The sequence below is a fragment of the Chenopodium quinoa genome, unplaced genomic scaffold (genome assembly GCF_001683475.1).
Source record: "Chenopodium quinoa cultivar QQ74 unplaced genomic scaffold, ASM168347v1, whole genome shotgun sequence".
In the NCBI taxonomy this organism is placed as follows: domain Eukaryota; kingdom Viridiplantae; phylum Streptophyta; class Magnoliopsida; order Caryophyllales; family Amaranthaceae; genus Chenopodium; species Chenopodium quinoa.
The window spans coordinates 1,747,968-1,762,613 of record NW_018744704.1 but is presented as its reverse complement, the minus strand read 5'-3'; the positions used below and the strand labels follow the sequence as shown (position 1 = coordinate 1,762,613).

Here is a 14,646-nt window from a genome sequence, read left to right as displayed (position 1 = left end):
GCCGACAGATGCAAAGTAGTGTGCAATTCCTTGGTCACCCAACCAGCTTTTGAGAACAGGCGTCTCAAATTGGGGACCATTATCAAAAACCATATACATGGGAACCCCGAACCAAGTGATGACATTTTTCCAAATGAATGAAATTACATCCTTTGTCTTGATTCCCTTTATAGCCTCCGCCTCTACCCATTTAGTGAAGTAGTCGACGGCAACAAGTATGTACCTCCTTCCGCCTGTAGCAGGCGTATATGGACCCAGAATATCCATGCCCCACTTAGCAAACGGTAGTGGGCTATGAATGGTAGTGAGGTCAGTAGCCGGACGGTGAATTAGTTTGTCAAACCTTTGGCACTTGTCACATTTTTTTACCATCACCATCGCATCTGTTTCTAAAGTAGGCCAAAAGTAGCCCTGCCGCCTTGCCCGTTGAGCAAGCGTCCTACCGCCTATATGGGAAGCACAGTAACCAAAGTGAAGATCGTCCAGTATCTCTCGCCCCTTTTCTGGAGTAACACACTTTAAGAAGGGTTGAAGGTACCCCCTTTTGTGAAGTTCTCCCTTTATTATTTCAAAACTGGTTGCTCGTTTTTTCAATGTTGCCGCCTGTTGATGATCATCCGGCAGGGTACCATTTGCCAGATATGCCCTGATTGGATCCATCCAGGTTGAGCTTCTGTCTAAGATTCCAATAGGTTCTTCCTCAATGCTTCTCCTCTCCATTATTTCCCAAAAAACAGTTCGAGGAGTATCACAGGAGGCGGATGATGCTAATTTTGAAAGTGCATCCGCCTGGTTGTTTTCTGATCTCGGCACTTCGGTCAGATGGAAATCCTCAAGGGAGCCGACTGCTTGTCGGACCGCCTGTAAATACTTGATCATGGCTGGATGGGTTGCTTCGTATTCGCCATTGTACTGACTCACTATCAATTGTGAATCGGAACAGGCGTCTATTTTTCTTGCTCCTGCCGCCTTGCACATGCGGATTCCGGCTAGTAAAGCTTCATATTCTGCCTCATTGTTTGAGGCCTGAAAACTGAAGCGTAGAGCATACTCGTACCTATCGCCCTCTGGTGACTGACATATGACGCCTGCTCCACAACCATTTGAAGTAGAGCTTCCATCCACATATACCTTCCAGACTTGGTCTGGAACTTGAGAGTCAGGAGGACGAGTCATCTCAACAATAAAGTCAGCAAAGGCTTGCCCCTTCACTGCTTTTCTAGGCTCGAAGGTAACTTCGAGGCTCTGTATTTCAATGGCCCATTTGATCATTCGGCCTGACGACTCCATGATGGTCAGTGGCCGCTTGATAGGTTGGTCTGTATACACGACGACTGCATGTGCCAAAAAGTAGGGCTTCAATTTTTTAACAGCCATGAAGAGTGCAAGACCAAATTTCTCCACTAAGGGATACCTCAACTCGGCATTTTTCAGTACATGACTGACAAAGTAGACCGGGAGCTGACAGTCGTCTCTTTCAGCAAGGAGAACAGCGCTTAATACATGATCAGAGACGGCCAGGTACATGTAGAGTACTTCTTTGGGCAAAGGGCTGACCAGCCTCGGCAAGGAATGCAAGTGAACTTTCAATTTCTGGAAGGCCGCCTCAGCATCCGACCCCCATTCAAACCTTGCCTTTTTCTTAATTGCCTGGAAAAAGTATAGGCATTTGTCGCCTGATCGGCTTAGAAATCTTCCCAAGGCCGCCAGACAACCTGTTAACTTCTGAACCTCTCGGATGGTACGAGGCGACTGCATGTCAATGACCGCCTGCACCTTCTTAGGGTTCGCCTCTATTCCTCTCTGATTGATAAGGAATCCGAGAAATTTCCCAGACTCAACTCCAAAGACACATTTCTTGGGATTGAGCATGACATGGTGCCGCCTGAGTGTGGCGAAAGTTTCTCGGAGGTCCGACAGATGATCTTTCTGAATTTTAGACTTGACAATCATATCATCAATATATGCCTCGACATTTCTCCCAATTTGATCAAAGAACACAGTGTTTATCATTCGCTGGAAAGTGGCCGGGGCATTCTTAAGACCAAACGGCATGACCGTGTAACAGTATAACCCCTGATCAGTGACGAAGGTCGTCTTCTCCTGATCTTTCTTCCATAAAGGAATTTGATGGAAACCAGAGTAGGCGTCCATAAAGCTCATCAAAGCATGGCCGGCTGTTGAGTCGACCAGGTTATCAATTTTAGGCAGAGGGTAACTGTCTTTGGGGCACGTCTTGTTTAAGTCTGTGTAGTCTACACACATTCGCCAGGTGCCATTCGGCTTTTTAACAAGCACCACATTTGCAACCCAGTCTGGGAAGTAACATTGCCGAATGAACCCTGCATCAAGTAATTTTTTAACTTCGGCGGCTGCCGCCTGACTTCTTTCTTCGCCATGGTTCCGCTTCTTCTGCCGTACCGGCTTCTTTTTTGGATCCATGGCCAGTTTATGTACCGCCAGATCAGGACTAATGCCTGGAATTTCATGGACTTCGAATGCAAAGATGTCCTTGTATTCTTTCAATAGTTTGTGAAAGTCGTCACCCAGGTCTCTTAGAGCAGTCGTCCCAACCTTGATTGTTCTGTCAGGACGCGAGTCATCTAAGATCAGGTCCGTATGCTCACCAGCTGGCTGAGGGCGGAATTCATCCGACCGCTCCTCTGCCAATGATTGCTATTTTCTGTCTTTTCTCGCGGCCCCTGTCTGGGATGCCTTTCTCTTCTTGCCGCCTGCTTCTTGAACAGGCGCACTCTCCTTGACATTGTCAAGGTCTATTTTTCCACCGCTCAACCCAGTGGCCATAACAGTGGGCTTGACATCCGAGAGATAGCACTCTCGGGCCATCCTCTGATCTCCCCTTAGGGACCCGACTGTTCCATTATCCCTCTCAAACTTGAGCAACATAAGAGATGGGATTATAACAGCCTTGGAATTATTCTGGGTTGGTCGTCCCAGAATCATGTTGTAGGCCGAGAGTTCTTCTACTACCAGGAACCGGACTACCATGTGTCGTCCTTCCCCTTTTTCGCCTAGGTGGATGGGTAAATCCACTCGTCCCACTGGGTGGACGACTCCTCCTCCAAACCCTACTAAAGGGTGGGATGCCGGATGTATGCAATCAGTCTGATATTTTAGTTTCGACAGACATTTGCTACTGATGAGATCTGAGGAGCTTCCGGTATCTATGAGGATTCGGCCAACTCTCTGGTTAGCCACTTTACATTCAATAACGATAGGGTCGTCATGCGGCCCTCTTACCCCTCCTAGATCTTCTTCAGTGATGACAATCTCAGGAAATGAATATTTGGAGGGTCGTTCTTGGTGAACGGAATTTACATCTAACCGTCTGATATTGTCTTTGTTGCCCCTAATAGTGGGGCCGCCTCCTGAGAAGCCGCCTGCAATGGTGTAGACGACTGCATCATCTGTATCGGAGCTGTCGGCCTTTTGATTCTTTTTGGTCAACTGCTTTTTTGAGGAAGTGTTCCCCGTAGATTTCTTGACATAAGTGTAAAGATCACCTTGCTCAGCCAGGCGGTCCAGATACCGCATGAGACTGATGCATTCATTGGTGTGATGACCAACATCTTCATTATAATCACAGAATTTTTCTTGGTTCCGATTGTTTGCAGAACCCTTCATGGGGACCGGCTTCTCAATTGAGATCCGTCCCTTGATTTCCTTTAGGATAAATTGGCTATCCTTGTTAAACACATACTTTGGGGAGTATGGTTTGAATTCTTTTTTCTTCTTCTTGGACGGCTGTTTAGAGGAAACAGTTGCCAAGACCTCTTTTCTCTTCTCGTCTTTGTTTGACGACTGTTTCTGTCGTCCTTCTCTTTTGTCGGACCTTTTCCCGTCTAACTGTTTTACCGTACTACAAAGATCAGTCGCCTGTATATAGGCTTCCGCTTCAATCAAGGCCTCTTGAAGAGTCGCCACCCTCTTTCGGACCAAATCAAATTTGAAGGTCGACCCGTCTTTGAGACCTCTGAAAAAGTCAGTATAGGCTACTTCATCCGGTAACCCTTGAATCTGTATTCTCATCAGGTTAAACCGCCTGATGTAAGAACGAAGCCCCTCCTTCTTGCCCTGCTGAATTGTTCCTAAATCAAGGGTCGTCTTCTTCGCAGGGATGTTCATGGCGAAGTTGGAGGTGAATAAGTAAGCAAGCGTCTTGAAGTTATTTACACAACCAGTCGGCAGGTTGCCGAACCATTGTTGTGCGATTCCTTTGAGAGTCGCTGGGAAACACTTGCACCAAGTGGGATCATCCAACCCTTGAAGGTACATCAGGTTGGTGAATGCCATCAGATGGTCTTCTGGGTTAGTAGTGCCGTCATAGGCGCCTACTAATACATTTTTCACTTTGGCCGGCTGAGCGGCTTCAGTAATTTCCTTGGAGAAGGCCGACGGCTGTTCACCAAGTCTAAGCAACCGTAGCTGCCAGTCCATAGGTTGGACATTTTTTGCTGCATGTCCACCAAACGGAGGTGGCTGTAAGAAATACTGTTGTTGCGGTACAAACGGTAAGTTTGGTACCGCCTGGTCGCTATGATAGCCGGACTGACGGGAGGTGCCTCCTGACTGACTCTCATGATACGACTGAGTATGCCTCATCGAGGTATTTCGCAGACTGTCTTGGAAGTTTGAAGTAGAGGCCGACTCTGACAATCGGTCACTCTTCTTCTGCTCTAGCAGTAGCCGAGCGTCTGTGTATGTTTTCCTCGACCCGTCCGCCTGAATATGACGAACAGGTTTCCTAGTTCCTAGAGTAGGAAAACGGTATTTTGTGAAATCAAGGGCAGTCAGCTCCCGCTTCCTAGATTTAGGATGAGGAGTCGCCTCTCGCCCTTGAACTGGCTTCCTCTTCTGTGAAGTGGAGGGTTTCTTAGCCGACTGCTCCTTGTCCAGAGCAGGCGGCTTCTTATTGATCAACTCTCTAATTTCTCCCTTGAAGTCCCTCATGAAGGTCATGAGTTCGTTCCTTGTGATGGGAGCAGACCCATCAGTCGGCTGCTGCCGAACAGGCGGTGCGCCTGCTGGCTCACTTCCAGTTTGAAGATGTTCCCGTTCCCTCCTTTCGGTATGACGGGTACGTCGGGCCCTTAGGGTCCCGTCTGAAGCTGTGTGAGCTGCAACTTCAAATTCATTCTCAGTATCGTGGTCCGACTGAACTAGAGGGTCGTCCAGGGGACGTTTCTCTTCAGGAGTCGGTACAGACGTGGATGCCATCTCAGAAGTACTCTCCCCACAGACGGCGCCAAATGTTTTGGGGTTTTCTGATGTCCTGCGGGAGAGTTACAATTCCGAGACTGGAACCGGACGCCTGTACCTGCAAAACAAACGGATGCTCCGGATGATTGGAGATCCGCCTCCGACAGTCAAGTTAGTACTTGATTAAGGAGTAATTAATGCGGAAATTAAAGTGATTGGGTCTCTCTAGGTGAGAGTGTTTAATGTGTGTAATCTGCGTTTTTAGCGTAATCCCCCTTAATGAGGATTAAGGGAGGTATTTATAACCTCGGGAAACGTGTCAATCTAGGTTTAGGTTAACCTTGGGCTGATTGGGCTTCCCTCGGAAGTTGGGCCTAGGTGACCGGTTATCCCAGGTGTCATGGGAAGGACACGTGTCGTGTCGTAATTGGTCCATAGTGGACGGATCATTGCTTGACACGTGGCAGGCTCCTATTGGCCCATGTGACGGACACATGGCGGAACCTGATTGGTCCACTTGTCAGATGGTGATTGGTGGGGAAAAATCCCCTAATCAAGTATCATACGTGTCATACTAATTTTTATGTGTTATCTACGTGACATGACACTTGGCGAAAAGCCAATTTTCGATATCTTGTTTTAGTTGATTAAAATACATTATAAATTAATCATGTCTTGTACAATTTTTTAAAATTAATTTCATGATATATTTTTAACATATCTATAAAATATTTTTGAAAGTTACAATCTATTTTATTCATATGGAAAATTAGAAGTCCTATTAGAAATAAAACTCTAAATAACTTTTTTTATCCTAAAAAATATATCTTAAATTTACCTATATAGCGTCAAAGTTGTCATATTAAATCTCATATGTGGCCTACGTGGCGCGAAACTTGGCGAAAAGTTGGAACGGCAAGTGTCATTGTCTCGTGACCTGGCTAAAGTTTACATTTATATATTAGTTATATGATGTTTTTTGGGTAAAATGTTATTAATAGCTTTCATTTTACCTCTTGTAAATTTACTTTGGAGGTCACACGGGTGTCAAAAACTTACCCGACCCGAAAGGTTTACCTGAAATGGAACTGTTTTCGAACTAGTAGGACCCGGGTATTTTTTATCAGAATTCGATCTGGAGTCGACCCAACGTTATCTTGAAACCGACTCCATCCGGTAATTTATGATCCAAACCCAACTTGGAATCGACTCATATCCGAAACCAATAAGACCCAATAATATAAAATCCGAATTCGATCTAGCTCGAAACGAAAACTACACGAAACCATTTAGACCCGAACAATACCACTTTTTACCCGACCTTTAATCACTCGATTTGAAACTTTCCATGACCCAATTAAAACCGACTCGAAAATACTCATGATCCAATTAAACCCGACCTATTATTAACCTAACTAAAATTTTCCATGACCATAAACCCGACATGACTAAGGTAATTGGTAATAGGGAAGACCAATAATAACTCATGATCTAATTTGTGAATTGTAGAGAGAACAAAGAAGGGAGACAGAGAATAGAATGGTGATTGGTAATAAAATGGTATAAAAAAAACTTTAATCTATAGGAAAGATTGAAATACTACAGAGGTAAAGAGTGGTATGGCAAAGCAATAAGAGTGTTTGAATAGAGTCAACATTATAGGGAAAGTACAATGATCGATATATTAGTCCATGATTTTAGTACTCTAAAATCAAACAATCCTAAATTATCATTATACCATAAAATATAAGTTCTTAAAATGTATAAAATTTGAAATTTATAACATAAATATGTATATATGATATATTAATGTGATTAAGTGTGTTAGATTCACCTGATTTTGACGAATCTGAATTTATTTCAACTTAATTGAACTTATTAGAATTTATATAAACAACTCTGAATTTATCTGAATTTATATAAACATACCTGAATTTATCTGAACTCATATTAATCTGAACCTATTTGAATTTATTTGAAGTTATTTGAATTTATATGAAAATATCTAAATAATCTGAAATAATCCGAGCTTATATTAGCTTATTTGTACTTATCCGAATTTATTTTAAATTATCTGAACTTATCTTAATTTATAACATATTATCTGAACTAATCTGAATATTTAAAAATTATTTGAACTTTTCTGAATGTATCTGAAATTATCCAAACTTATCTGAATTTATTTGAACTAATTTGAATTTATCTGAACTAATCTGAATTTGTATAAACCTATCTAAAATTATATGATATTATTTGAACTTATAGTCTTGAAACAAGAGAAAATAAGGTGAATTGAACAAAATCTTATCTGAACATACTTTAACTTATTAGACCTTATTATAGCTAATTTTAGTTGTAATTTATTTAAATTCGAATAAGCTTTATTAAAAGTTATTTTAGTTATACATCAAACTCAAGTAACATTTATTCATTATTGACCCTTAGTAATGTGTCCTTATTACTATATAAGGTGTTAGAATTATTATCAAACCAACGTAAAATAAATGTGTTGCGATTATTACAAAATAGAGGGGTATAAATTCATTAACAATAACAAAATTCAAACATTACTAAAATTTGAAAATCTTGAATTCTTAATCACGATTTAGATGCTAATATATAATAAACAATCGATCTTAATACTTCTAATAATAAAGTTGCCAATGAATTGAAGATGATAAATAGCCGCAAAGACGACAATAAATACAAAACGGTAAGGAAATAGACATTTTACAATGATGTGATAATCACCGGATCAAGGCGATAAATAGTCATTTTATGTAATAACTTGAGTTGTCAGTCTTATAACAATTCTAATAAGCCAATACAAAACTTAATTAAATGACATGACATGTATTCTAATATACTTATAATGACTTGAACTGAGATTGACCTGAATTCAAATTAGTTGACTCAAAACAAAAACTAAAGTAAATATAATTGAGAATGAGTTAATAATCGAAGTAACCAAATTTAAATTTTAACCGGAACTGAATTGATTTGAATAGAGATCTTATTGAATTCAAAATGACCCGATCAGTCAAATAAATCCATTTTGACCCAAATAAATCCGATAAAATCCGGATCCGAGTTCATCTTAACTCGATATGACTCGACTCAAATTTGACTTGACCCAAGTCCGATTTGTATCTGACCATGCTTGAACTCAACTTTAACCTGAATCTGATTCAGCTCAACCCGATTTGATTTGGTTTGTTAGATTAGAATGACCTATCATTACCCAACCCAAACATCCGACCCGTCGTGGGTCAACCCAAACTCCATCTGAGTACCCGATTTGACAGCCCGGTTTCCTCAATTCAACAGGTTACACCCCCTAAATTGTACCTATCTAGATTCTCACATATTTCCACATCCATTTTCTCCCTCCCTCTCTCTCTCTCTCTCTCTCTATCTCTACACTAACATCGCCATTACTCTTCTTGAATAAATAAATTAATCCATTAAAAAAATCTAAGTTCTTTTACCATTAAACTCAAGACCATATGTCTAGTCCCTCCCTTAATCTTATGACTTTGTCATTTAAATCTATTGGGTTTTAAATCATTGTTTATCAGATCAAGAGCACAAAGAATATTGATTCCAACAAAATTCTTAAATTGTCTTTATTTAACGAATCTCGTATATTGCTTCAACAGTGCACAAATTAACTCTTCGTCTCCCTAAAATACCCATATTTTGGGCTTATTCACCAATGTAATACCCTAGAAATTCCTTTCCTTTAAATACCTGTTTTGCCCTTTTTGAAATACGAAATGGGAAATTCTAAGACATTACCGCCATTGTGATAACGGCTAAGGCAACTATCTAAGACACACAACAGAAGACTTGTTTCAGAAATCCTTTTAAAAACATAAACCTAACTTCGAAGTCAAACCAAACGAAAGTAAATTCAAACCAAAGTCAAACAAAGTCAACTTACAACCTGGAACCATTGTAGGCCCTTTCGAAATCCAAACCAAATAATTAAAAAATCATTGTGTTAGTCCCACAAGCAAATAAATAATATTCAAAGCAAATAAGCACATCATATCCTCATAGAAACTAAACAAGATTCGCTCTTCACTCATGCCCCAACATGAATATGCCGCATCACTTGAAAAACTTCTCTTTACATTATCATCACTACTCGTCATTAGAAATGGGTCGTCGTAGGGCCAAGATAAATACAAGGCTTAACAAACATATAAATACACAATTAGAAATGCTCAGTACATAAGCGTAACCGAAACACACTAACATGCATACAACCTAGCATCAAACAACATACCTTCTTGCTCCTGTTTTCAAGCACACAACATACAACTCATACAATAGACACTCTAATTGTTCATTTAATTGATTATGCATCAAACGGTTTTCCAAACAAATCCCTTCCACAAATAAATTGAGGTAAACTACTCTGTGAGCTAACCGGGTAGGCATAAATGTCACTTTTGAGTGACGGACATCCTGCGCATAATAATAATAATAAAATGGAAAATACAGCGTCCAGTATTTTTAGTAGAAGCTATGATTAAATATTAAACCCCATAACTCCCACCATATGTACATACTCGAGGTATATATGTTCCAAGAGTTTTGGTGCGTAATCTCTTTCACTTTACGTTCTTTACATATTTTAGACTTGGCGATGACTCTCAATCAACAACACAATTAATCAATACAATTCATTCAAGTAATCAAACATTCCAATTCAATTCATGAATAATTAGTGATCACAAATAATTTAATGTTGAGCCCTTTTTAAACTACCTCGGTGTTAAAACACCTTACCGCAAATCCTATCCCTCAATGTTTAGAACACCTTAAGTGCACTTAGGCACCGCAATATATTTTATTCATGTGTACTAAGATACTTAATCGCTCAATTCCCATGCTTATAACATCAATAAAAATTATATGAACCATAATAAAATTCCCTTTTTATACTCCAAACCGTATTAAACATTTAGTTTAATTAAAAAAGCCTTCAATCATACCAATAATAAAAGTATGGTTCAATAACAATATTCCATGATCACCAATTCCAATAAATAAATTATTTCAATCAATCATGCTTATAAATAATTCACTAAAAACCATTTCAATTCAACAATCCAATTCAATTCATCAATTCCTTCCAATTCCTAGCATGATACTAATTTGAAATCAACTAAAATAAATCCTAGCATGCTTCTACACGCTTAATAAACATCCAGTACGCGTACGTACCTCGAATATGATCTCAAAATCGCCACGACTACACAAAATCGCTCACTTGCAAGTCTCCTGCAACCCACAAACATCAAGAGACATCAATACCTATTCTTATTAAATTTCCAGCAATATAAACACATTTTAAAACACCTTCAAACCTCTCAAAACATGCTGAAATTTATTTAGAATCACTTAATTTTATTCCCAATTAATGGGTAATTAAAATCCTTTCAAGAAAACCTTTAATTAGTCTCTATACAAAAATTCCAGCAATATTAAACCTCTAAAACTTGCTGTAATTTGACTTAAAATACCAATTTCAGTACGATAAATCAATCACAATTAGTTCCCTTCAATAAACATCAATTTAGAAACCTAGGGTTTAATTAATTTGGGGCTTTTTCATATAATATCAAATCTAAAAATTATATATTAAACACCATCAAAATCATTATAATTTCATCACAAAATATCCAAAATCATCAACATCAAAGCTTAATTAAAAATCAAAGCAAGATTTTTATTTTAGCAAAACCGCACACGCACACACGAAGGGAGGGGAGGACGGGCTGCTGACGGCGTGTGCCGGCAGAGGCCGGCTGTGGTGGTGGTAGTGGCAGCCGGCCACCGTGAGTGTGGTAGTGGTGCGCGTGGTGAACAAAAGGGGAAGGAGGAAAATAAAGAAAAAGAAATAGGAAGAGAAAGAGAGTGTGTTTACCTCTTGGTATTATCACCTGGCCTTGGGCAAAATCTGATTTTTGCTTTTAGGTGTGTATTTATACTTCTCTCTAAAACCCTTTTCCTACTTGATTTTCCTTATTTACCCTTGATGAATCATACTCCCACTAAAAGTAGGTGTTGTCTCTATTTTTAAATCCTTTGACTTTAAAATTCTTTATAAATTAAATATGCCCTAAAGTTTATTAATATGGAAATAAAATATTTTCAAAACTCTTTTAATAACTAAATTGATGGGTTTTTATTTGAATAAACCTTTTAAAATATTAAAATACCATAAATAATACATTTCAAATTATTTAAATACGTTATAAAATAATAATTTAATTTCTAAACCGTATAAAATACAGGGTATTACAACCAAGCTAATTGAACCCTAGTTTTAGTAGGAAAAAGTTGTAATTTTGGCTCCATTTGTGAAATTTTTGTAACTGTAATATATGAAATTAAGCTTAAATTTCCTACTATACTCGTATATCTCACGGTAAAAAAGTTTTCATGGGTCCATTTTCACTTTTCAACATATGATGAAATTTTCTCTTTCCTTTAATTTGAAGGGCAAACTTTATTGTATCTAACTTTTACCTTATTCATTGGTTTTACTGCAAAAAGCTAGAAACATTTCATCTATCCTATTGTGAAACAGGGGAGTGGCAAAGCCATAAATTTCAAACCAGGGGGACAAATGGACAACGTATGGTTTTACAGAAAAAAAAAAAAAAAAAAAAAAAAAAAAAAAAAAAAAAAAAATCTTGGCACATAGATAGTTATCCAAAACGTTTAGTCATACAATCCAAAAAAGATGAAAAAAATTATATAAATCGAACACTTGTCTATTAAAGAAGTCATGGGTTTTTGGATTGCAAGGTTTTTCTAGAATATAATCTCTAGGGATAATAGCCTATGTTCATTTTTTTTTTTTTTTTTTTTTAAAAAAATCTTAAGAAAGATGTTAAACATCATATATCAAATCTTCCTCCTTTGGTGGTACGATACTATTACCATGTGGTGAAACCAAATTTTAATATTGACAGGGCACCACTGAAAGTACCGACCACATAACAATCGACAAAAAAATTATGTCATGACTTTAATTAGATTAATATAAATATTAGATAATATAAACCCAAATTATCAAATTAACCAAAACAATTCTACACACTAAAATCTTAACATAAATAACACTTGTAAATTAACAATTAACAACTTACAATCTTAAAAAGTTAACAATAACAATGGCCAGTCAGGGCCTTGGGGTATTTTAAGGAGAGAGAATTGAGAATTTGAGAGTGTAACTTTTTTTTTTTTGAATTTTGAGCTATCACCTGAATCTTTAGTTTTAAATTATATTTTTATTTCATTTTTTACATATTTGTGGACAATAACCCAATATGAAACAGCTAGCATACCTAGGAATCGTAGGAATAACTAATAAGCAATGGTCATTGTCACATTTTTTTTGTTATTTTTCACTTATTTTTTTATAAGATAAAAACAATAAACTTAATTTTTTTTTTAAATGGTAGGACACGTTCCCTAATGGGAGCCCTCCTCCCTTCACCACTTCTAGAATGGTTGAAGCACTTATTTCCATATCATTTTCTTGATTTCGGGGAAAACTAAATGAAAATGATCATTTCCTTAGAGTAGACACAGCAAATAACCACTTGGGGTGGTTATTAGGAGAGAGATTGTGAGAAAATAATAAAATAATGAGGAGAGAGAAAATTTTGGTGGAAAATATTAATAACCTGGTTATTTCAATAACCGGTTATCATAGCTTGGTCATGCAATTTTTTTTTTGCTTTTTGGTTGACATGGATGGCTAAGATTTTGACACGTAATACAAATATCAATGGTTGAGATTTGCTCTGAATTTATAACCGTTGTAATTTTTGTAACGGCCATAATTTTTAAAATACAATTCTGAAAAAAAAAAAAATACACCAACGGCTCTATTTTATTTTTCTCTATAAAATGAGCCCAATATTGAAGTATTTTGAAACAACTTTTTTTAAGTGAAAATTACTCTTCTTATTGGCAAATTGTGTTAAGATGAACATTCCAAAATCTAACAGAAAAAAAAAATCCACAAAATCTCATAACTCATCACAGCCCCAAAATAATCCAAATCCTCAACCTTACTATTCTAATCTTCCAATTGATCTCAACTCAGATTTAGATACAAATTTTCAAAATTTTCCGAATTACGGTTCACAAAATCTCAATTTCTCAAATCCAAGTACTTTCACTCCGTTTCCTTTTCAACCACCACAAAATCCTAATTATTCAAATTCTCCAAATGTTATCCCATCTTTTGAAAATATTCAAATCTCTCAAATTGATTCAACATTTCCCATGTCTCAACATTTTTCTATGTCACAAGGTGATGGTGCATTTCCGAGTTTCGATTGTTCATACACATCGAATGCATCAGATGACGAAAATGAACCAGAAGTTGAAGAAGGCGAAGGTAATGAAAGAGGTAATGAAGGAGGCAATCAAGATGGAAGGAAAATTTTTTGGTCAAAAGCTGAAGAAGTGGTTCTTGTGAAGGCTTGGCTTGAGGTTAGTCAAAATAAAAAAACTAACACTAACCAAAAGGGGGATGTTTTTTGGAGGAAAATTGAAGAAATGTATAATAATGTTAGACTATACAAACAAAGGTGTTTCGAAGAAGGTACTGATCGGGTAACACGAGAAGATTTGTTGAAAATGAGGGGTACGGAGCAACTTAGAAACCGTTGGAGAAGGATTAATGCTTCATGTTCTAAATTTTGTGGCTCACATGCTCATGCTGAATCAAAAAAGGGAAGTGGTATGAATGATGAAGATGTTATGAAATTAGCATATAATATATATGCTAACGACAAAACAAAGTCTTCATTATGCTCTAAAACCTTTCAAGACAAGCATGTTTGGGACATCTTAAAACAACATGAAGCATGGAAACCAAGTGAAGATGTTGTTAAAAAATGCAAGGAAAAGACATCCACTCAAGGAAGTGACTCAAAGAGATCTCGTATCAATGAAGCTGGAAACTACTCCTCTTCATCAAACCCAGAAACACCAACCAGTGTCTTAATTAACGACTAATTACATACTAATTAATATCAAAATTGCATTATTTTTAAATTTTTGAGATTTTATCTAATTAATGTATGCTAATAAATAATTATTAATTTTGAATGATTATTACCAAATGCATTATTTAATAATAATAGAATTTAAGTAATAAATTGTGTGGTGGGGTTGGGTAAAAGTAGGAGAGAGAAAATGTATAACCAAAATATTATGGTTAACTATTGGCATACATTGGTTATTAAATGGTTATAAGAGTGGTTATAAGTGAGGTGGAAGATGGATAAAATAATAAAATAATCAATAACCAAGATGGGGTTGGGCAACCATTGTGTATGCTCTTAGGATTTCATTCTTTTAAACATGATTGTCGAAGATGAGTAGTTT

The 14,646-nt window shown here is 37.4% G+C and overlaps 1 protein-coding gene across 1 annotated transcript; it reads left to right on the top strand.

Annotated features, from left to right (window-relative positions):
- Positions 1 to 13,233: 13,233 nt before the first annotated feature.
- On the top strand, positions 13,234 to 14,274 carry LOC110702848. Its single transcript, XM_021880591.1, has one exon. It carries the CDS (start codon positions 13,234 to 13,236, stop codon positions 14,272 to 14,274), a length of 1,041 nt encoding a protein of 346 aa, XP_021736283.1.
- Positions 14,275 to 14,646: the final 372 nt, after the last annotated feature.